This window comes from Botryllus schlosseri, chromosome 8, assembly GCF_051294905.1.
Source record: "Botryllus schlosseri isolate E-star chromosome 8, Bs_hap1, whole genome shotgun sequence".
In the NCBI taxonomy this organism is placed as follows: domain Eukaryota; kingdom Metazoa; phylum Chordata; class Ascidiacea; order Stolidobranchia; family Styelidae; genus Botryllus; species Botryllus schlosseri.
The window spans coordinates 13,726,873-13,749,417 of NC_137243.1; the positions used below are offsets into that span (position 1 = coordinate 13,726,873).

General features: G+C 41.0%; 3 protein-coding genes across 4 annotated transcripts in view; 1 reads left to right on the forward strand and 2 right to left on the reverse strand.

Annotated features, from left to right (window-relative positions):
- LOC145444222 (uncharacterized) overlaps nt 1-22,545 on the forward strand; it is a 118,984-nt gene that overhangs the window by 9,990 nt on the left and 86,449 nt on the right. Inside the window, exons 17-23 of one of the 2 annotated variants that reach the window (XM_080322167.1) lie at nt 126-272; nt 331-412; nt 682-770; nt 833-951; nt 1,014-1,209; nt 1,931-2,132; nt 2,195-2,300. In XM_080322167.1, coding sequence (XP_080178293.1) covers nt 126-272; nt 331-412; nt 682-770; nt 833-951; nt 1,014-1,209; nt 1,931-2,128 — 831 coding nt within the window. In that variant the 3' untranslated portion in view covers nt 2,129-2,132; nt 2,195-2,300. Of the gene's footprint in view, nt 1-125; nt 273-330; nt 423-681; nt 771-832; nt 952-1,013; nt 1,210-1,930; nt 2,133-2,194; nt 2,301-22,545 lie in introns of those variants that run through there. The other variant, XM_080322168.1, reaches the window with a different exon arrangement.
- On the reverse strand, nt 3,295-19,120 carry LOC145444212 (uncharacterized). Its single transcript, XM_080322148.1, has 27 exons — nt 18,992-19,120; nt 18,772-18,925; nt 18,111-18,225; nt 17,879-18,039; nt 16,611-16,722; nt 16,413-16,552; nt 16,213-16,351; nt 15,823-16,017; nt 15,646-15,758; nt 14,259-14,631; nt 12,688-13,270; nt 11,809-11,918; nt 11,611-11,746; nt 11,141-11,241; nt 10,857-11,058; nt 10,730-10,793; nt 10,495-10,609; nt 9,929-10,193; nt 9,260-9,428; nt 8,696-8,895; nt 8,526-8,636; nt 6,984-7,156; nt 4,570-4,651; nt 4,350-4,500; nt 3,804-3,912; nt 3,523-3,591; nt 3,295-3,456 (listed from the first exon to the last, which is right to left on the reverse strand). The coding sequence occupies exons 1-27, from the start codon at nt 19,014-19,016 to the stop codon at nt 3,301-3,303; spliced, it is 4,323 nt and encodes a 1,440-aa protein (XP_080178274.1). The 5' UTR covers nt 19,017-19,120; the 3' UTR covers nt 3,295-3,300.
- Nucleotides 19,068-22,394, reverse strand: LOC145444255 (mediator of RNA polymerase II transcription subunit 30-like). Its single transcript, XM_080322207.1, has 2 exons — nt 21,548-22,394; nt 19,068-21,405 (listed from the first exon to the last, which is right to left on the reverse strand). Exon 1 carries the CDS (start codon nt 22,155-22,157, stop codon nt 21,552-21,554), a length of 606 nt encoding a protein of 201 aa, XP_080178333.1. The 5' UTR covers nt 22,158-22,394; the 3' UTR covers nt 19,068-21,405; nt 21,548-21,551.

The following is a 22,545-nucleotide window of genomic DNA, read 5'->3' on the forward strand; positions in this document are numbered from 1 at the left end:
CAACAATAGCCTGTATTCATTTCTTTGAAATATAACCAAATTGGGCAAAAATGCCTCTTGAGATAATCCATCTCCTCTATAAATGCGAGACATTTATGGCATGAAGACGCTTTTGTTGTGTCTAGTGCCTGATTTCCCAAGAAGAGCTTGAAGCCATCCAAGAACAGCACGATAAAGAGCTCAGAAACATCCACGCTGAATATGAGATGAAAATGCAGGAGCTCATGATACAGATGGAAGAAAGAAGACAATCAGAATTACAGAGGATACAAGTATACTTGATTTCAACATAAAAATGGCTTTCGCTGAGCCTGTACGCTTTATTTCAAGAGCCAAGTTCAAGCTTCCGGCGTCCCTCTCGAAATGATGATGACAGACGATGACATCAATGAAATGGGTCACATGCATGAAGGCAAGTATCTGTGCTGCTATGACATGAGACTAGGATTATTGTAAGGATGCAAGATTACTGATTGTGAATGTTTGATCTACTTTCGGCCTTACCTTCACTTGAAATAGTATTGGTTTCAAAAGAGGTCAAATTCATCACGATGAACCACCACTAATAATGTTACATTGGCCAACATCCAAAATGGAGCATATCGTTTCAATACCGTGGAGGAATCATTTATATCAGAAAAATTGTGTTTCTTTTTATCCTAAAAACCAATCGATTCACAGCTGCTGACATGCGTCAAGAAGTCATATCGTCACCAAAGAAGCGATTTAGGACCACATTACCTGACTGGGGGGCGCATCTACCAAAGAACGTAAGTTTGCAAATACTTATTACGCTGTAAATACAAGCACTGTAATATCTTTTATAAACCAGGTATGGGTAAGAATGAAGATGCTAACCGATGAGATGTTTGAAAAGCGCCAGCAACTAGAAGGACGCGTCAGGAGACAAATAGCCAATAATATCGAGAAGAAGCTTGCATCGCAATACAAGTATAATTTATCAAATTGCACAAAATCCAACAATCCATGTTACACATACTTCCACCTCACAGATTACAAAGAGCAAACAATACTTTACGAGGGCCACTGCAAGACGTCAGCTTGCCCGCAGTATTCATGCCATCCAAGAGCGGAAACGTTTACAACCCAAGAGCACACATGTACTTCCACCCCACGGGAACATCGGGATACCTGAGACTATCACAGCCGCCTTCCATATTCCAGTTACCACCTCTGCCAGAAAAAGCTGTATCCTTCATGATTAGGCTTGAAATTTTAGTTGGAGTTTTACTTCACCCAGAATCTAATGTATTATCAGCGGTGCTAGTGTTTTCATCCATCAAGACAGACTATGTACAGTACGATGTAATGAACAGATGGGATGTTGAAACGTCTGGTCTATCAACGTCACATCTACATTGGGCTACTGATCTCAATAGTATTAACGCCCAATATAACCGGAGGTAATCAGTAGGGCAAGTTTTTGCAACTTTTTTTTACAGCTTCTGGCAGCTTCCTAAATACTCGTAAGATATGTAGATGCTGTTTTAAGCTGTTTAAAGGAATCTTATAGTGCAACTTTTGTCCATTCTTATCATGTAACTCTTTGCAACATTTTGCAACTTTTTCGATTTTTCATGAAAGTATTTTCGGTTTTGGTGAAATACACGGCCAAATTCGACTGAAACACCGTGAATCAGCACCGAAGTACGGGTATTTCGGGAGCTGAGCCGGTAAATTGACCTTTTTTTTGGTCAACCGAGCAAAATGCAGTCTTCTAGTGCAACTTTTGTCAAAAATAAATAAATAAATGCAACTTTCCGCAGATTTAACTGCAACAAAAGCTTGCCCTAGTAATCAGAGTAGTCAGCATTTCTACTCAACTAGAGGTAATATCATTTTCATGTTTTTTCAAAGGCACCTTGAGAACAGGGGCATAAAGTGTTATTCCTTTGACAAAATACTACAGCGAGTATCGGTGGTGAATCTATTCGATTTGAACAAGAACTTTGAGCAAGGCGGATCCTCCGATTGGCTGGCCAAATTAGCTGCTACGACTACGGGAAAGGGTTCAAGGGCCACGACTGCGGGAACAAGAGCCTCAAGGCTGGTGACCCCTAACACACCAGCGCCGACGGCCAATGTTCCATCATTTGATGTCAAGTGAAGAGGTAACCTCTTCATTTCGGATCAATCCAACTTTAATTATTATTAAATCTCAAATACTTTTCAGATCTCTTGCGGCAGAGAGCTACACAAGGCTTTCACTGTGAATGTTTTTTCTTGTTTTGTGTATGTCCTTTGTTTGTTTTTTGAAATATACGTCAACCAACCAATAACATGCAGTGTCTTCGCTGCAGAGAAGTATAAGATGAGTAAAGTTATTGCAAGCATTATGAGGACCAATACTTTCTCGTGGGGTGCAACTGATAACATTTGTAAGCATTGAAACAGTTATTCATTGAGCGGAGGTACCGAACTACGTAACAAGCTGTATTCCTTGGATGGAAGATTGTATAATGTGTACACTGTATACTTGTGTGGTACGTAGTGATGAACTAGTCGGCGTTGGTTCTCTATTGAGAGTAGAAGTAACATAAATTTCTACTTATTTGGAAGTAGCAATTTCCAAGACATGTCTATACCGCTTCAGTGGATATAGTAAATGGAGGCCTAAAAATTACTAGAGTCAGTTCCAATAGTAGATTTGGTGGTGTCAAATGCTATCAGCAGTGTGTTGGGTGTGACTTCTGCCAAAATCGCAGGCTGCTTTCTCACAACTGACCAGCGACCCTACAAACAGGTGCAAGTTCTGAAAATATATTCAGTGAAAGTGATACAGGGGCTATTTCGTCCGCCTGATATGGCAACCTCATTTATAAAAAGTCATGCAAACGTATCTCACAGCTACTTTACAAGTAGAAGTTGTCTAAAAACAGAATTACTCGTCACTAGTCGTTATGTCATACCCTATTTCCTTCCATCCAGTGTGCAGGCCTGTTATTTACATCGCCTAGGCCCAGGTGGGTGTCTATTGTCTAATTTCAAAGCCTTATTCAAGTCGTTTTGACAGCTTCCTATCCTTTTATTGTACTGTGGTGTTTTGAAATAAAATTATTAATGAATTGATACTGATAGTGAAAGCAGGCAAAATTAGGCTGATTAATACTTCTACACTGACCCCTTAAGACCGTACATCATGGAAGGCATGCAATGCACCATTATCTATATTCAGGTTACGAAACCAAGCTGTTGACACATATGTTCAAATTCCTATAGTCGAAGACCCCTGCTCAACTGAATTCCGACCGGAAATGAAAAACAAACCCCACACAACGTTCAAACAAAACCCCTGTATTTGAATTTCCTCCTGTAGTCAATATACAAGGACTGAAATTGCTCTCGAATATCTGCTGGCATCGCCTTTCTTATCATGGCCACGTCGTATTCGTCCATCATAGATAGCAGTTGATACGCCGCTTCCGTGAACGATTTCTAAACAAATTTGTACAGTTTAATATGCGATGTCTTCACAGGATATGCAGTTACAAAAGTTCTCACCCGAGTCGACGGTATAATTGTCATCGATGATACCAAACAGATATAATCCGCAATGATGTAAGAGGCGCACTGAAAAATTCATGAATGGTTCAATGGTTCAGCCACCAGTACAAGGGCGTCACAATAATTGATATAATCATCAAATTGTAGTGTTAAAGGTTCTAATGTTACATTGCAGTGAACAGCATCCGGTATTTAACGTGTCAAAGACAGGCCGCTTGTGAATCACATTGTTTTACGAAGATGATTACTTGATATTGGTCTTTTGCTCAGAAGCTTACCTTCGTGAATTGACTCTTGTAACTGTCAGCAATCAACTGGAAGAGTTTTTCGAGAAAACCGGCACATTTGATAGCAGTCGCGGCTTGACTAAAGTGGCGGCTGTTTTTTCTGCAATAAAAAGACAATCCTTTGTATTGAAAGTGTCGGTCCTGACTAAGGAGGTTGTCAAGAATGGAGAGGTAACGTTCAACAGCAGTAGTTGTTGGCTGGCAACATCAAAGTTCTGTGTACACTGCCGGTGACGCACCGTGTTGCTTCATTCTGACAATTAGCACGTTGCCATATGTGGCCAATACCTGGCTTAGCCCTCTTTCCAACTTTGGGATATTGCGGAACGTTGAGCATAACACTATGTAAACCTATGTTTCATTTGACCGTTCATGATTCACAATGAGCAGAAACCGGGCCGTCTACAACTGTAGGCCTATAATGTAGGCTGCAAGCTGCACAATGTCAAATGAGAAGTTCACCGACAATGCAAACATCTACGATACCAACATATTGCAGTTTGCAAAATAATTTTGACTTTGTAGCCAAACACAAACCTCTGTTCCGCCACATGAAGACCGGCTTTCCACAATCTTCGAAACGACGCCAAACACAGAGCGGCGATAAACCGTAGATTCTCTCGCCTTACTATCACGTCGTGCACCACCGCGCAGTAGGACTCGAAGACAGAAATGAAAATCTCGGGCCCTGCGACAAATAAAGCGGTCGTTGTCGTCGAGATTAAATTCAACACGAATTAGCTCAATAACATCCGACCTTTAGTCTCGTACAAATGCTCCAGAGGGATCGCGTGCAGCAGCACCAGGACGTTACACACTTCCGTGGTTTGGAACTTGGTCTGCAACACACACCAGCGTTTCATCCAGTGATTAGGGCTTGGCACAATGGTTCGAATACTCAAACCGAGTAAAGTAGCCAGAGTGAGAGCCAATTAAACTACGAATTACCATACCAACGAGAGATATAGTTTCTACACTTCCTTTCCATCACTGAAAACTCGGTCCTCTTGAATCCCCATTAATCAGAATACAAGCACATTGCTACGACAATTACGGACGATGAAGCGCCCCGCTTGGCGCTCATGCATTACTGGGATAGGATGGAGGGGTGGTGCAAGACTTAGAAAGCCGTACAAGGCTATATCTGCACCTTCGTTGTCCAGCGGCATATGCACAATTGCACATTATGCACTCATGGTATGCATATGCAATGCACAGATCGTGTGTATGTATATTAGGGTTATCCAAAATTTGGAAAATCTTACAAATCCTCAGTTGTAATGTCTTATTCTATAGATTATTGATAAAAAACGACAATGAGCCTGAAAGAAGCTCACAGGAAGGCCGTTAAGATTTCGTGCAAAGCGTTTGAAAGTAGCTGCCGAAGAAGGGGCGTGCCACCGACCATAGAACGGCGAGAAGACTAGTAGTCACGAAACCACGGCTCTTGATTGGCTAATCGGCTATGCTTCAATGACCACGACAGCAGCAGCTTGCTGATTAGGTGATCAAGGAGTCTGCTATCGGCGGCGATTCTGAAAGCGCATTGTAAGTAGGCTGACAGATAACGATTTAGGATTGATTCAGGGTATGTTGAGGTACGAAACACATGATGAACAAACAACAGCTGCTTCACAAAAACGTCTTAAGCATGACCGCTTTATTGTGAAGGAAACCGCCGTAGCCTATATGCCTTGTTTTCAACGAGGGAAAGCATAGGCGCTTATGCAAGTGGCGACTGATTCCTCGTTTCACAAAGGATATATCATTATTGAATACGAATATAAAGCTTAACAATGACACTATAATTTGTGTGATCTTATTGGGCTCAGGTTGTAGTACATAGTTGAAGTTTTGAAAGCTCTAAGGATCGGCTGAATCAGCGGGTTATGCTTGGCACTTGTCAGATGCTTGCATCGAACTGTATTCACTTGCAAGTGTTGTCAAAGTCCTTGATGATAACGCAGACACATACTATGCTGGATATGTTATGTCAAAGTCCTTAATAATCGCGCAGAAAAGGGGTGTAAAGGTAAGCACATACAATGCTGCATAGTGCACAGTAACCAGCATAGTTTGTATATCATATCAAGTATAGTCTGTGCTTACTTCTACACCTCTTTTCTGCGTTATCATCAAGGACTTTGACAACACTTGTAAGTGAATATAGTTTGATGGAAGCATCTGACAAGTGCCCAACAGAACCCGCTGAATCAGCCGATCCTTAGAGCTTTCAAAACTTAACTATGTACTACAACCCGAGCCCAATAAGATTACACAAATTATAGTGTCATTGCTAAGCTTTATATATGTATTCAATACTGATATATCCTTTCTGAAACTAGGAATCCGTCGCCACTTGCATAAGCGCCTATGCTTTCCCTCGTTGAAAACAAGGCATATAGGCTACGCGGCGGCTTCCTTCACAATAAAGCGGTCATGCTTTAGACGTTTTTGTGAAGCAGCTGTCGTTTGTTCATCATGTATTTCGTACCTCAACATACCCTGAATCAATCCTAAATCATTATCTGTCAGCCTACATACAATGCGCTTTCAGAATCGCAGCCGGTAGCAGACTCCTTGATCACCTAATCAGCAAGCTGCTGCTGTCGTGGTCTTTGAAGCATAGCCGATTAGCCAATCAAGAGCCGTGGTTTCATGATTACTAGTCTTCTCGCCGTTCTATGGTCGGTGGCACGCCCGTTCTTCGGCAGCTACTTTCAAACGCTTTGCACGAAATATTAACGGCATTCCTGTGAGCTTCTTTTAGGCTCAGTGTCGTTTTTTTATCAATAATCTATAGAATAAGACATTACAACGGGGGATTTGTAAGATTTTCCAGATTTTGGACAACCCTTATGTATATCATGGGTCGGTATATATGCCGCTAAAACATTAAGGACAAAAATAGTCCTTTCCTACGAATATTCATGGCACCGAGCTTTCTCTTAGTATTGATCGGGTGACAGCATGGCCACACAGCGCAATAAAATTACAAAATTATATTTGACGGCATGTAACTTGGAATATTTTGGCTTGATACCACAAGGAAGAAGATACAATCTTCGATTATCTATGTCGTAATTACTGCCTGTATGACTTCAAAACAGGTGTTACCCAACCATTCGATTCGGATCGATTTTGACCAGCCCTACAAAGACACCGACTTACCCATTTGATGGTCAGCAAGGAAGATAAAACACGGTTGGCTTGAACCAGTACGCCCGCGTTGATGTGATCTTGCTGACAGCAACCGATTTCCAAGTAATTCTGAGCCGTTTGCAGCATATTTTTCGTGAATACGTGGCCGTTTTTCCGAGCCACCTTTGAGGTGTCTTGGACGACTGCGCGAGACAGAATTCTTAATTTATTTGATTATAAATTGGAGTATTTGTGTAATCGATTACGACAAGAGTGAAGAGCCTTAGGAATACTGTCAGCCGTAGTGCTTGCATTTCAGAACAAGCCATTTTTTTCATAATTTGATTCCAGATTGGGACCGGTTCTTGGTGACTGGCAGACCTTTTCCGTAATAAGACATCCGCGTTATTTGTAAAAGTCCAAGATGTCATAATCCCCAATACTGATTCTAAGTTTTGGAGTGGGCTGGCTTTTTGTGAGATTCGGCGTGGAAAAACACTTCTAGTACGTGCCTCCACAAACAGCGCGCAGGTTTATGACTTATTTCCACTGAAAGATCAGTGTCAGTCCGTTCTATTCAGAACACCTTTCTTACCTTCATCGTCTACCCATTTATCTTCACCCGACGACATTCTACCCTAACACCGCACAACAAATAATTAGTGACATATAATTCATTTCGAAGACAGTCTAACTATTATAATGCCATTAGTCCTTCCGATAATCTCAAAGATACTTTTTGCAATTTCAAAAGTAGCTCATGTATGTGACCCTTCGACCAAAGTCATTTTCCGACCTTTCAATTCAGGGCTGTAACCAAATCACAAGGTTCCGAGTCACAAGTCGATCTCACTTTTATAGTTTTGACCCGAGTCAAGTCAGCTAGTAGAGGGTTGAGTCCGAGTAATTGTGTTTGGACTCAAGTCAGAGTCCAATTCATTAAGTCCATTGTTCATTTTCCATTCAATCCTGTTCAATGACTTTTTTTAACTCTGTTTGAGTGATATAGAATGGCTCGCATTCATAATACAGTAATTTTCCTCAGTTTTACCAGTTTCTGACCATATTTTTCAAATATCGGTACTGATAGACGAAATACCAACAATGCAGTAACTTCATTATTCTTTAAAGTTACAATGAAATGTCTGTTTTGTTCGTCCTAGTCTCGAGTCACATGACTTAGTTCGAGTCATGCACAATGACTCCACTACAAGTCGAGTCAACACAAATATTGACTCAAATCGAGTCCTTTTACGCATTTTAAAAAATGACTTGGGTCAAGTCGAGTCGCCAAAAAATCGTGACTCGAGTCCAGACATTACAACCTCGCCTTCCATAATCTACTTCTACTTGTAAGTGAGTAGAAATTAATGACATTACTTCTATTCGAGCAGCAACGTTCACTACTCTGCCAAATTGTCGGTTCGTAAGATTTAATACATAATATATATTATAGACAAAAATTTTTAGGGATCTACACTGCCTATTTTACCAAAATGATAAAGGCAAAAATACAAGATCACAGGTTCCCAACCCAAGGATTACATCATCGAATCAACATGTAAGACTTACATAACATATCCACACACGCTGGCTTGAGAAGAAACCCGGCAAGTGAAATGAGTCTATCCATTTCTTCGATCTGCTTACTTCTTACGCACCGGTGCGCTTGGTCGATTAACGCTGAACGCGTCGCCAAATAATGCAAATATATATTCGAGTGTAACGTCATTGCTGCATACCTTCTTGCAAATCATCCAGAGGCATACGTGACATCAGATGAACGGCGCAGTCTTCGATTTCCGACTTCGATATCGAGTACTTTTTTTCGTCAAGACCTATCAGCGCTTCTAAATGGTCAAAGTCGTACTCGTATCGAATGCCCTTGCATTGCAAGCAGCTTGTCAGAAATTTCAACCTGCCAGCTATCTGCATCTCGGACCTGAAAGTACGATTCTTGGTCAGGCGTTATGATATGAAAAGGAGTGATGATTTAAATGATACAGAAAATTAAATCGAGGCAATTCCAAATAAGTCGCACAGAGATAACAGCGCAACAGGACTAACAACCAGAAAGGCAGAAATAACGGATAGAATACGGCTCACTCCCGGGAAAACAAATATTCACTTTAAATTATGTCTGTTGAAAGTGATTTAATAGTGAGAATCGAGATTCTTGAGATATGACTAAAATGCTTGAATAAAACAAGCCAGAAACATGGACTTGCCAAATTCACTCTCTAAATACATACAACTATGCGACCATAAAGGCAAGAAACCGCAACAACTATCAAGCGCTGACATACCCGGGGGTGATTGTTTCGCCTAAAACAGCTTGAAACATGGACTGGGCAGTTTTCAATGAGGCCCCGCCATCCAGATCCAACACGCTGATACACTTCAGTCTGGACTCTTGTAGTTCCAACGTATATTGTGTGTAAGACGGCGCTCCTGATTTCAGCAACTTACCGCTCGCTATAAAATACCGACAAATCAAATGTCGCACTTTTAATAGACATTCGAAGACGAATGTACGTTAAGGTTGTGACTTGTGATGTGGCGTGTAAATTGGGGAATGTGTAACCACAGTACAGGTATCGACATTGACATTATAGATGTCGATAGGAGGTCGATGTCTTTCTGCCATAAGGCACTTACAGACATCAACACCACAGAGGAGAAAGTAAAAATTTTGAAATACTGAAAGTCCTCAATGAGTTACTAGTTTCAAATATTAGATTTGTTGAGGGGTCGCGTACTCTTAGCGGGCTGCCGGAGGTGGCTACTTCAAAAATTACGAGACATATCTTCCCTAATGGAGCAAAATGACTAATGATTCTACAAATTAAAATATATTCAGTTACCATGATACATCGATACAGAAGCTATTTCACACGGTTCTTATGATAATCTCACTTGTAAAGGTGATTAAAACCCAAAAGTATAATTCTGACAGAAAGTATTGTTGAAAAAACCTTTATTAAGTTTTTCCAAATCCTTGCGGATTATATCATGAATCGAGTTCTGTTCCCCGTCGCACGCCGCGTCGAGTTTCATGAGCTTGCAAGTCTGTTCGTTCGTACGTAGCTTCCTCTTTCTGTCCGCGGAATCAGGCTGGACGCTCACGACCTTTCCTTTCGAGCTGCTGGCCGATAACAAGTACACCAACGTCTCCATATGCTGCGTGAGCAGGTCCGTTTGCATGTCGGCGTTGGCCAGACTGCTGCTTGGGTCGCTCATCTGCAAGAGAACGATTCAGAGTTCCCAACAAGCGCTGATCTGAGTCCGTTAAGGCAGCGCTACTTTTCAAGGACGGCAAGATGTCTTCAAGTAATGAGGATCTATCCAAAACCCAAATGCTATTTTCTACTTGACATAATCTAATAAAATTCAAGCAGTGGGCTTCAACCCCTGTACAATGGGAAGTAGTTTCAAAAACTTCGGAGAAAACTGGAAGTGCACACAATCCACTTGAGTACTTCAAATAAAGTATCTTATCGCTGCCGATGACTGACATAATCGGGGGTTAATTCTAAAATACCTTTCTCAAATTCTTGTACGCTTCGCTGGGCGCCGACGAGTAGCAGCTAGTCATCAAATCGCGTATCAACAACGATAGGGGCTCTTGGTGATCCTCGGCGGCGATTGCTTTGATCCTGACAGTAGGTGTGTGTAACAAGTTGATATCGTACGATCGTAACATCAATTCGCACAAAAATTCAAAACCTTTCTCAGTAGCGCTAACACATAAAGTAACATCACACTTTGACATTTACCTTGCAATCTCCAGCATCAAGTCAGCACCGAACGGAACAATCGAACACACATTAGGGCAGTCATCTTAATCGAAAGATTCAAAGTAAGAATGGGCTGATATGGAACTTGGCGAATTGATCAAAATACCAGCGCAGAGAAGAAACGAAGAAACATTCCTGCTTAGGATTTCATCAAAACTAGCCGTGGGAAACACAGCACGCAAACGCGATACGATAGAAGCCAGGTATACGAGATAGCGGAAAAGTGTGGCGATAACATTGTTATCAACGCATCGAAAGTTCAATTGCTCCAAAACGAAGAAGTACCGATCCAGCGCCTTACGAACAATCTGTAAATATGACAGATAACCTAAGTACCTAGCCCAGCCATACTGGGAGAAGATTTGAGAAATGCAATCATACAATACTTACCGCCGCATCCACATCCAAGCAATTTCTTGCCACAAGCTTTGCCAAAACGTCGCCTTTCTGAAATGTTTCTGACGACATGCGGCATATGGAGCTGTCGCGTGCTAAACAACACAGAATAACGCCATAATAGGGATGTAGAAAATATTAAATGCTACACATCACTTCAAAGTTGGCATTGAGGACAATAGATGTATATTCCTGAAGATATGACTGCACCACATGTCTCATGGATGCAAAACGGTGGTTGGTTGAGATAAAGGCGTGTACAGATTTCGTACGAACACAATTTCAAAAAACTGCAGCTGGAAACCAGCGGTCTTGAGAAGCAATACTTCCGCACATATAGAAAAAAAATACTTGGACCAACGATAAAGAATCAAGCAGGTCCCAGATTAGAAGAATTTACCTGGGTTTAAGCTGCCTCAATGGGGGGAATTGTTTGTTTTTACAAAAAAAAAAGTAGAGCTCACCTTTTTTCGACAACAAATCGGCCGCTTTGTTCAAGATCGAAGCGTTCATGCCGGACTTGTGAACGTTAGCCGCATTCTTGAAAAATTCTAACACATTTCCTTTCATTGATCCTTCGAGGGCGTCCACGTCAAAGATCTGCGGTAGAACCGAATACATAATCCAGACTCGCACAAATCGCGCAAAACAGAACAACTCACGATACACAACACCGTATCACAGAGCCACGTCTCGACGGATTCCGAAGGCGATTTCAAAACGATCGGAAGAAATTCTACGACGACCTCGAACACTTGCAAGAGCGGAGTTTCTGAAACAGGGAACGCGACTAAATGGCGTACTCTAAAAAAGGAGGTCGAGAAACAGAACACAAGCAAAAAAAATCTGACATTTCTTCTCTAATCCCGTAATTCACAACGGTCGTACAAACGCAGATTATACACTACGGCTGTTCAATTTCAAATTCAATTATTTTTTTCAAATTTCACTGGCTACGTGATGAAATTATTATGTTGGCTAAAACAACGCTTCACACCAAATTTGGCTCAATTTCAACCAGAAGAAGTGAGGTTCTTGCAGTAGAAAATTTGGTATTTATCATATAAAAAATAAATTTCAAATGTTTTCTGTCAACATTATACAATTGTTACGCTGTCAGTAGGGTTGATGCATATCAAATTCGGCTCAATTTCAACCACTAGAAGTTATTGCAGTAGCAAAATTTCTAATTCCATGATTTTATAATGAATAGTTAAAGAGTTAACCACCGTAAATACTATTTTATTCAAATCCAAATTTCTCCACTGCAATAACTTCGCTTCTACTGGTTGGAATTGAGCCAAATTTGGTCTGCATTGTCTCTACTGACTGCCTAACAATTTTAAGGGGTCGGCAAAAAAAAATTGAAATTTTATTTTTTATATGATAAATTCAAAACTTTCTACTGCAAGAATCTCGTTTCTACTGGTTGGAATTGAGCCAAATTTGGTGTGCATCGTTGTTTTAGCCAACATATTCATTTCATCACGTAGCCAGTGAAATTTGAAAGAAAAAATTGAACAGCCCTGTTACACACCTACCGGTTATTTCTCGTAAATCCGGCGCATTTGCAAGAGGACGCACGGCGCCCAGCACAGCGTCCACACATCGCCACAGGAACGTTGTCCCATCACGATCATCCCTATCACCAGGTATTTCGTCCGTCTCCATACGCATGCAGAGCTCTTCTTCAGCAATCAATTTCGATAACACAAAACGCAAAAACAGAATCCTAGTCAGGTCGCTCAGATTCGGACACATATCAGCGAGCAAGTCTTTGCATTGCTCCATACGTAAGCTGTTAAAGCACTCTTCAATATCCTCAGCTTCTGGGATGGCGTATCTTGACAACTGATTCCCGAGCATGGAAACTGTGACTGCGAGTTTCAAGAAACTTGCGGCGAGGCCGAGACTATTTTGTTGGCCGTCGGCCATTTTTAGACGCAAAATCGACACGGCGGTATCGAGGTGCTGCAGCACGTCTTTCAGCTCGCGCCGTACGGACAGATGGTCCCACAGTATCAACAGGGGAGTGTTCCCGCACATTTTGTCGAACAGATCAACGAGTAGCGACACGCAATTCACATTGCTGACATTACCAGCGTCGGTATCCACCTCTTTGACCTGCAGCGGTATCGTGTGGATTAAAAATTGGTCTCAGACTTACCGGTAGGGTTGGGCAAAATCGAAAATCTGGGTGATTCGATTACAATTAAAATAGTAAGCTTTGAGAGTCTGGTACCGCAGATTATGATGCAATAACAGGAATAATGACTCGATAAGTTCAAATACGTATGTAATATGGCAGACCAGGGTTGTAACGACTCGAGTCGCGATTTTTTGGCGACTCGACTTGATTCGAATCAATTTTTGTATTGACTCGACTTTTACTCGAGTCATTGTGCATGACTCGTACCAAGTCATAATGACTCGAGACCAGGACTGCCAAGACAGACATTCAATTGCAAATTCGAAGAATAGTTTAGTTTCAACATTATTTGTATTTCGTCTATCAGTCCTGATACTTGGAAAATAGGACCAGATACTGTTAGGACTGAGGAAAATTACTATAATATGAATGTGAGCCATTGTATATCACTCGAGCAGAGTTGAAAAAGAAAACTGAACATAATGACTTGGACTCGACTCGGTGGTGAATTGAAAATGACTCGACTTGACTCGAGTCAAACTATAAAAGTGAGATTGACTTGCGACTCGCAACCTTGTGAGCTGGTTACAATCCTGTGACAGACACACGTCATCCAAAATAGTTTAGTATTTCGAGACCATGAGTGTTTTGTAGATTTGCAAGAGAATTGTCGTTACATGAATATTCACAGCCTTGTCCAACATGTTTTGGTGCTGAACGATAGCTAGCTGAGATTTCAAAGCTATAACGGTGGCGAAGAAGTATTGAAACTATATTTTTCAAGTGGAGACGTATATTTTTGTTACTCGAAAAAGAAGACGCTTACTACTCGACTAGCATTCGAGTTCTTACAAGTTCTTACAAGCTGAAATTTAATAAGCAGCAAAATGATATTCAGAATTGTGTCCGGCGTCTCGGTGAATAAAGTGTAATATCGCTAGGAAACATTTTCACATAACTCACCTTTGCGAGTAGCTTGACCACGACCGCCGACAAAATTTTCATCATAGCATCGGCAGATAGCTCGGACCTCATCTTATCCCCCAACACTCTGCCGAATTCATCGACAGCTTCCGACACCGATTGTAAATCCAATTCGGAATCTCCGCTGGTCGCGGCCTCCGTCACAATGAAGATGATGTTGACGAGCCTCGTACTTTGACGATTTTTCATGTACGCATCAACGAGAGAATTGATGAATTGATAGAAAACTTTGTCGTTTTCCGGACTTTTGGCACATCTGGCAATGCATTTTAGCAGTATAGTTTTCAGGAACGATTCGATGATAGATTTTTCCACCTTTCCGAGATACATGACACATTGTATCCACTCTGAACTGTAAATGCAAGAGCGCATTTAAATGCAATAGCAAAGCATAGCCATTGCCAGGCTAGACGAAATGCCTTTTTATAACGTTACCGGTCAATCCCATAAGAAACAACTAAAACATACTGTACCCCCGAATATGGGCACATCTTTTATAGAGAATTGGCGATGATAATAATTATTTTTGTGGACAATGGACATATCAGCATGCAATATGAGAACATGAGACTTTTGAGCATGCGGAATTGGGCAGTGGGGATATATTAGCATGGGGACATATGAGCATGCAATATGAGAACATGAGACTTTTGAGCATGGTGAATTGGGGATATATTAGCATGGGGACATATGAGCATGCAATATGAGAACATGAGACTTTTGAGCATGGGGAATTGGGGATATATTAGCATGGGGACATATGAGCAATGGGGAAACGAACACAAGAAACTGGGTCCCCCACTGAAATGTACAGAAAAACCATTGTAAATGTGTTTTCACCATTGTCACGATTAAATATCACTCATATTCGGTGATAATTAGGGCAAGGGCAAGTTTTTGCAACATTTGCAACTTTTTTTACAGCTCCTGGCAGCTTCCTAAATACTCGGAAGTTATGTAGAATGCAGTTGTAAGCTGTTTGAAGGAATCTTATAGTGCAACTCCATTTTTTTCATGCAACGTTTTCGATTTTTCATGAAAGTTTATTCGATTTTTCATGCAACCGACTTACTGGAAATATTTGGTAGTATATTTAAATAGATCGGTCACTGTTTTTTTGAGAATTTTGGTGAAATACACAGCCAAATTCGACTGAAATACCGATAAATCAGCGCTCTAACGGGTATTTTGGGAGCTGAGCTGGAAAGTTGACCTTTTTTTTAGTCAACCAATAGAGAATATGGATGGAAAACTGAATTGCGAAAAAACTTTTATATGAAAAAATAAATGCAACTTTCCACGGATTTAACAGCAACAAAAACTTGCCCTAGTGATAATATTGTGTACACAGAGTTTGTGTAGTTACCTGAATCTTTTCTGCTTCAGCAGACAGGCGAGCACGTCTTTCAAGAACGAATGAAGCGAAAGCTCAAGTTCCCGGTCAAGCACATGCTGATAAAGACGTTCCGATATAGCGCTCTGTGAAATCATAAAATCCAATTATCTTCCACACACATCCAGCCGAGAGTCACCTCAGAATTACTTTAATAAGGCCTCGAAAGATAACCGTATCGAAGTCCTGGCATTCGGCGATGTCGCTGCCTTTTGTTTTGCAACACAGCCTAGTCAGAGTTTGGAACATCTTCACTTTGACCGGGAACTCCATCCTCGAGTGTTTGAGACACAATGTCAAAAACAGAGACAACCGGTGCGTAGCCAACGCTGACGATTCTTTATCCTTCGGAAGGAAACAGAATGCTTTACGACATACCTTGCCGTCAGAGCTTCATCGAGGTAAATAACTTCAATATACAGTTAAATTGTATATTCATTATTCATATTGAAATGAACCAAAATATTTTCGGCTGACACTCGTCAGGAGTAATCGTCAGCAAGTAGTAGAGAATTGGAAAGAACATTGTATGAACTGTACCTTGGCATCATTGGTTGCTAGAGACAGCACCATTTTACCGAACGATTTGCTCTGATCTGACTTTTTACTTCTGCGGTTCTTATCTTTGACTTCTGACGCGTTCTCTGCCATCAAACTCTCAGGAAATTGGAAATTTCCTCTGAAACGAATTTCATGATCGTGAAAACTGGGAATCAGCGAAAACTCTCGCAAACGCTCACCGTCGGAAGAGAATATAAACGACGACTTGTTCCAACCCGGTGATCAAATCGGCAAAATCCGATGTATCAAATTTACTGGTGAACTCATAATGCAGCTTCAAAAGGAGGGGCGCGACGCTTTCGCAAAAAGTTCCCAGTGCCTACGGAACAATTGACAGTCCTTGACATTATCCGAATTATGTAAAATTCGCCTCGTACCTGTCTGTGCATACTGTGAGCTCTGAAATAACTCTTGCACTCAGCGATCAGCGACGAAACGTGATTGGCAGCGTGCGATAAGGACGATCTGTTTTTTTCTGCATTCATCATTCTAGGGAGTAATTTTTCAGAGGTCCTTACAATGCCTTCACAACCATAAAATACTTATGGGCTGTCACACAATGCCAAGGTACTCACAAGTGATCGGAAACAAAGTTCTTGTACTTTTTCAAAGTACTCAATTAGGTTTTGCCTAATTGCACAACTTATTGAAGTGATTATATTGCTACCCATGACCTAGTTAACAGTTTTAAGTTTTCTGGGTAACCTAAGAATAAAATACTTACTATTTTACAATAGGCTACATGGTAATCCCTACTTCTACTTGTGCTTGAGCACCAACGAAGACTACTTTGAGCAACTCTGGAGGTAAACTCAAGTAACGATTGGCAAGGTTGGTCCTAGGTAAAGGTTGGATGTTTCCGAGACAGTCAAATATTGAAGTAGAAAAGTAATGGTAGGCTACTGCTCAGCAGTTATCATCGGTCAATTTTTTTTGACATTGCAAAATTTTGTCAAAATTGTAGCGTCAGGTCAAAAAATGGTCAAAATTGTTTGCGAAGTCAAAAATATTTCGCAATCTGCATTTTGTTTGTATCGTAGATGTTTTCACTGTCGGTGAACTTATCATTTGACATTTTACTGCTTGTAGCCTACGTTATAGGCATACTGTTGTAAACGGCCCATTATCTACTCATTGTGAATCATAAACGGTCAAATGAAACAAATAGGTTGACATGGTGTTATGCTCAACGTACCGCAATATCCTAATTGAAGGTTCAGATTTCGCTAAAGTAAAGTTTTCTCGTGTAAAAATTTGCCAGTCAAGTCAAAAAGCTTTTTCAGGCCAAATTACTTCGTAATGACAGACGGTTCCAACCAGTTCCAAGATTATGTGCGAAAACGCCTAACTTACATACAAGAGAGCAAAATTTAGTCACAATCAAGATTTTTATTGTCAAAAAATGTCAACTTCTATTTTTAGGTAAAAAACAATCGCCCTAGTAATCACCGATAGCAATCTATTAAAAACTATTGACCAATAGGACAATCATTAAATGCCAAAAACCCCTGTTGAAGTAACATATTAAAGCAACCACTCGAACAGTAATGCAGGCATAGTTATCCCACCCAACCAGTAGAAGCGCCTCGTGTTGTCCACTATGTCAGGCGGTAAGACATAATACAAGATCGAAAAGTCAACTTACTTGACAAGATACCGGATCCACGAAACAAGCAAATGTGAAAACAAGCTAAACTGAGACGAAAGTCCCGATAAAAATTTCCTACTGACAAGGATATCATCCAATCGAATAATCAGAGACGCCACGTCGTCACCGACGCCTTCGTCCATGATTGTGGAAAGGGTCTGTAAAAGCAACATATACAGTTAACAGTGAAGTAAAATGGCAAATATTCACCAAAGTATCCAATGCATACCTGGAACAATGATGGACGGAGGCACACACTGCGACCCTGCGTCAGGCTATGAAGCAGTTGAGTTGAATTCAAGAATTCAACTAATGTTTTCAGCAATGCCAAAGTGTCTTCACAACTGTGACAAGGTTAAAGTTACACGCATTAGCATATGTGAATGGCAGCAGCTTAATCCTTTGCTTGGCAGTAGCCTATGTGTGTAATGAAACATTTGGTGGGCGGCGGGTACAGTAATGCATATCAACGTCATTTTCATAGAGATGATACTATGCATGAGGTTCAAATTCGCAATATACGAATCAACTCCACTTCATTTGGACATTTTGAATTTTTTTCGAATCAAGCGAAAAATGAAATGTTTGTTTCATGGTCACACCTAGAGCCAGCTGATGGATTAAAAATTCTGTACTGTTGTACAATAAATTAATTGCAGCTACACTGTACTTCAGTAATAGTCATTGATCGCAAAGCACAGCAGTTACACCTTCAGGTTAGTCAGCCAACATTTTGTACTAGTATATATACCTATCTACCTACAAAGGGTTCTCATAAATTCTCTCTCGTAAATTCTGACGAGATCATCGTTTTCATAGTGCAAAAATGTGGATTACCGAAAGAATTGGCTGCAGTGATTGCAACTATCGCAAATAATTTAAACACATACCTGTGATGCGACAGCGTTAATCGCAAGCAAATCCAATTCAGCAACTTCTGAAATTTCTGAGGTGGATTGTACGACGAAGACACCCATAGGATTCTACAAAGCTTCAAACGATGCGCCACCGTTGCGTTATCATCGCTCAGAAGCTGTAGCGAGCCTAAATTAAGGTATTCGATTCGACAACCCAACATGGTTTATTATGTTTACAATATTTCAACATTACCTGTTATTTTTATATCTTTAGTCATTCCGCGATCTTTAAAGGAAAAGCTGTGTATTTTAGTGGGATAAAGTCTAAGTCTGCAGATAATATTTAAAAAAAATACAGTTACCGTAGTAAATACACTCTGTAATAAAGAATAGCATTGATGCAAGTTACTACGTCTCCATCGTTTTGCCAACTTTCTGTCGAATATAACTCAAGCACATACACATACCATATTTGTGATTCAAAATCAGTCGATTGCACACCGCAATCAATTGATGACAGCAAATCAAAATTATGAAGTAAATTCGAAGTGGAGATTTGCAGCAGGGAAATCACAGAAAGCGATCAATGACTCCCACGACAATGACTCCACTGCATAACAATGAAGCAACACTTATTATATACACACCAGCATGATACTTCTATTGTCGGGCCGGTTGCCGGTGAACTCGGCACTCGGTGAATTCGGCCATTGGTGAACTCGGCCCTCAATGAATTCAGCTCTCGTGAAATTTTGTAATAAAGTGTAATAACAGCTATTAATATGAATTATTAAACTAATAATAGTATTATCAAGTGATTCGTCAATCTTGTAAGGAGGTCAGGGCATCCGTAGATCACGCAGTCACGGCGTGATTAGATCATGGATTGCGTAGCCGCGGGAAATAACGCAGCGCTCATATACCATCCACGCGGGGACGGCGCGGTTTGCTTGGTGTTGATGATTTGATGGCGTGAGTGACGGACGTGTAAGTTTTGAGAAGATGGATCTTGGCGTTGTATGTGAGATCGGAGCTGTGGAAGATCAAGCGGCGCTTCTTTGTTTAACGATCACGACAAGCCAGTGTTCCTCATCAACAAATGTTTCGCATGATCTCGTCAAAATAAATTATTTTTTGCCTTTGGAGAGACGGATATCAATGTTCGGGAGGGGCATATTAGGGTTAAGGGAGGGGTATTAGGGATGAAAATGGGTTAGGGTATCTTAAGAGGGGAAGAGGTATAAGGGCTAAGGGAGGGGGATAATAGGGTTGGATATGGGGGATATTAGGTTTGGGGTGGGGATATCAGGATTTGAGGTGGGTTAGGGTCAAAGATGGGGTTAGGGTGTCCAAAGATTAAAGTTTGGAGAGGGTCTTTAAGTTGGATGTGAGTTAGGATATTAGGTTTGGGGGTGGGTTAGGGTGTCCTGATAACAGGGTTGAAGGGTCCCAAGATTACTAGATCTACCGCGAGACACGACACGTTTAAATTTCGTTTCTGATAATTGTTCATTCATATTTAATGCATTTCTAATGCGAAGGTGTTCTAGTGCCAATTCCTCCAAGGGTCGAGTTCACCAAGTGAAGAGCGTCGCGTTATTTCCCGCGGTTACGTCTGTGATCTAATCACGCCGTGACTCTACGCATGCCCTGACCCCCGTACAACATTGACAACCACCCAAAGTGCCAAGTTCACCGGCAAACATTCCAGTAACCAATCATGGTGACCGGTACCGCTACGAGATCTACCACGGCCGAATTCACCCAGTGCCGAGTTCACCAAGTGCCGAGTTTGTGCGGCCGAATTCACCAAGTGCCGAGTTCACTGGTAATCGTCGAGCCTCTCAAATGCGGATTTTTAAACATGATTATTTGTACCACAATGCGACAATAATGTATGACAATATAGTGTATATGCATTGTGCAACTAGGCAAGCTATGACACTTTTCTTTTTCTCGATCGCTTGGCTATTACTAGAAAATCCCAGTAAGTGATTAACCCATTCATATCTACTACAACACATGCATACATATTGCATAGGCTAGGGTTAACAAACGTCCTCTTCTAAGAGGATTTGTACTATTTTTTATACTTTTTAAAGTGTCATTGGAGGATGCCCAAATGTCCTGTTTAGAGAATTTGTCCTCTTTTTTGAAAATTTTGGTTAGAAATAGGGCCAAATTCGACTGAGACACAATAAGTCAGCACTGTAGTAACGCTACGGCGTCTATTTCGAGAGCTGGGCCGGAAAGTTGACGTCTTTTTTCCGGTCAACCACCTGATTACGTGAAAGAAAACTGTATTTTTTTCGGGAGTTGAGCCAGAAAGTTGAAAATATGTCCTCTTTTCATATTTCCAAAATATGGTAACCCTAGCATAGGCTGCACCATGCACATCTACATACAAGTGTATATTATCCATATTAGCCTACAAGGAGGAAATTCATTTCTAAAATCAGCATGACATATCGAGAAGACCTGAGCACTACAGCACTAAATAAGGGCGGTTAGCAAACAAAAATTTGAGACAATAGTGAAGCCTTCTAGCTTGGACCAGTACTATTTTTGACTAGCATTTGCACTGGTAGTGTCAAAATATGTGAATGACCATTGACCATCCAAGCAATCGAAACAGGCAATGATATTTCAATAATGGCAGTGACATGCCTGATTGGAATCGCTGGCCGTTTTGCCTGATATATCAGGTGAACAGCGATCATTTTCCAAGTTAAAGTAATATATTAAAAAATAATTAAAAAATAAAACATAGTGTGAGCACAGGACACCGATTCCAAACAGGGTGACATGCGGAATCATGGCCTACGATGTAGAGCCAGAACCGAGTTAATCTCCCAAACCAACTCACGCATCTCATCTACCAGACGTTTCAACTGATCGTTCTTTGCAGTTAAAATGGCTTCGAGCTCCTTCTTTCTCTGCTCCAACGCTACTTGCTTGCTGGATTTTTGAATAGGCAGTTCTTCGACGCCGTCATCCATGTCTTGGGACTGCGAGACGTAAGGAACAAGGACGCATTGTTCGACATCGTCCGGAAGACGTCTCTGGCACTCTCTGTAGACATACCGCAGTTTATTAAAGTGCATCTCAATCTGCTTCAAGTTCTCGTTCAATTTTGCGGAAGAGCGTTGCGTAGCTTGATTGCTCGGAGCCGTTCCGTACGGTAATGTCATCAGTTTCAGGTTTTGGAATACATCGGTTACTTTTTGAACCAACTCTTGCACGAGATCTTGCCCCATACGACAAAAAGCTGCTATATTGGATTCTTTTTGCAGAGACATGTCTGGAATTCCGCTTGGTACATTTATGCCTGCCATATCTAATCCAAGCCAATGAACTGACAAAATAGAAAACGTTTGTGAAGATAACACTAACCTCACCTCAAGTAACAAGACGTGCATTCAAACGTATTAACAACAACAACAACAGCAGTACAAACTATACTTTTGGTCGTTTTGGCAGTTGACGGTCGACTAACCAAGTGCTGTTTTTTTTGTTGTTGTAGAAATTCCAGTTCTAGTATAGCATTTTGAAAATCCAGTAGTTTGTAGAAGTCTGCCTGCATTCGGCAAGTTGATACTTGATAGTTCCCTCGCAAAACTTGATACAAACAAGATCACCAACGGCTGCATGACGCGAACGTACGGTAAGTGAGGTAACGCACGCTGAAAATTGCAGCACAACAGTGTCGGTTGTCTGAGATAGGGGATTTACCTTCACCGGACTACCAGAGATGAGCAATGAGCATGGATTAGGATTAGGTTTTGAAAAAACAGGATTTGTGAAATT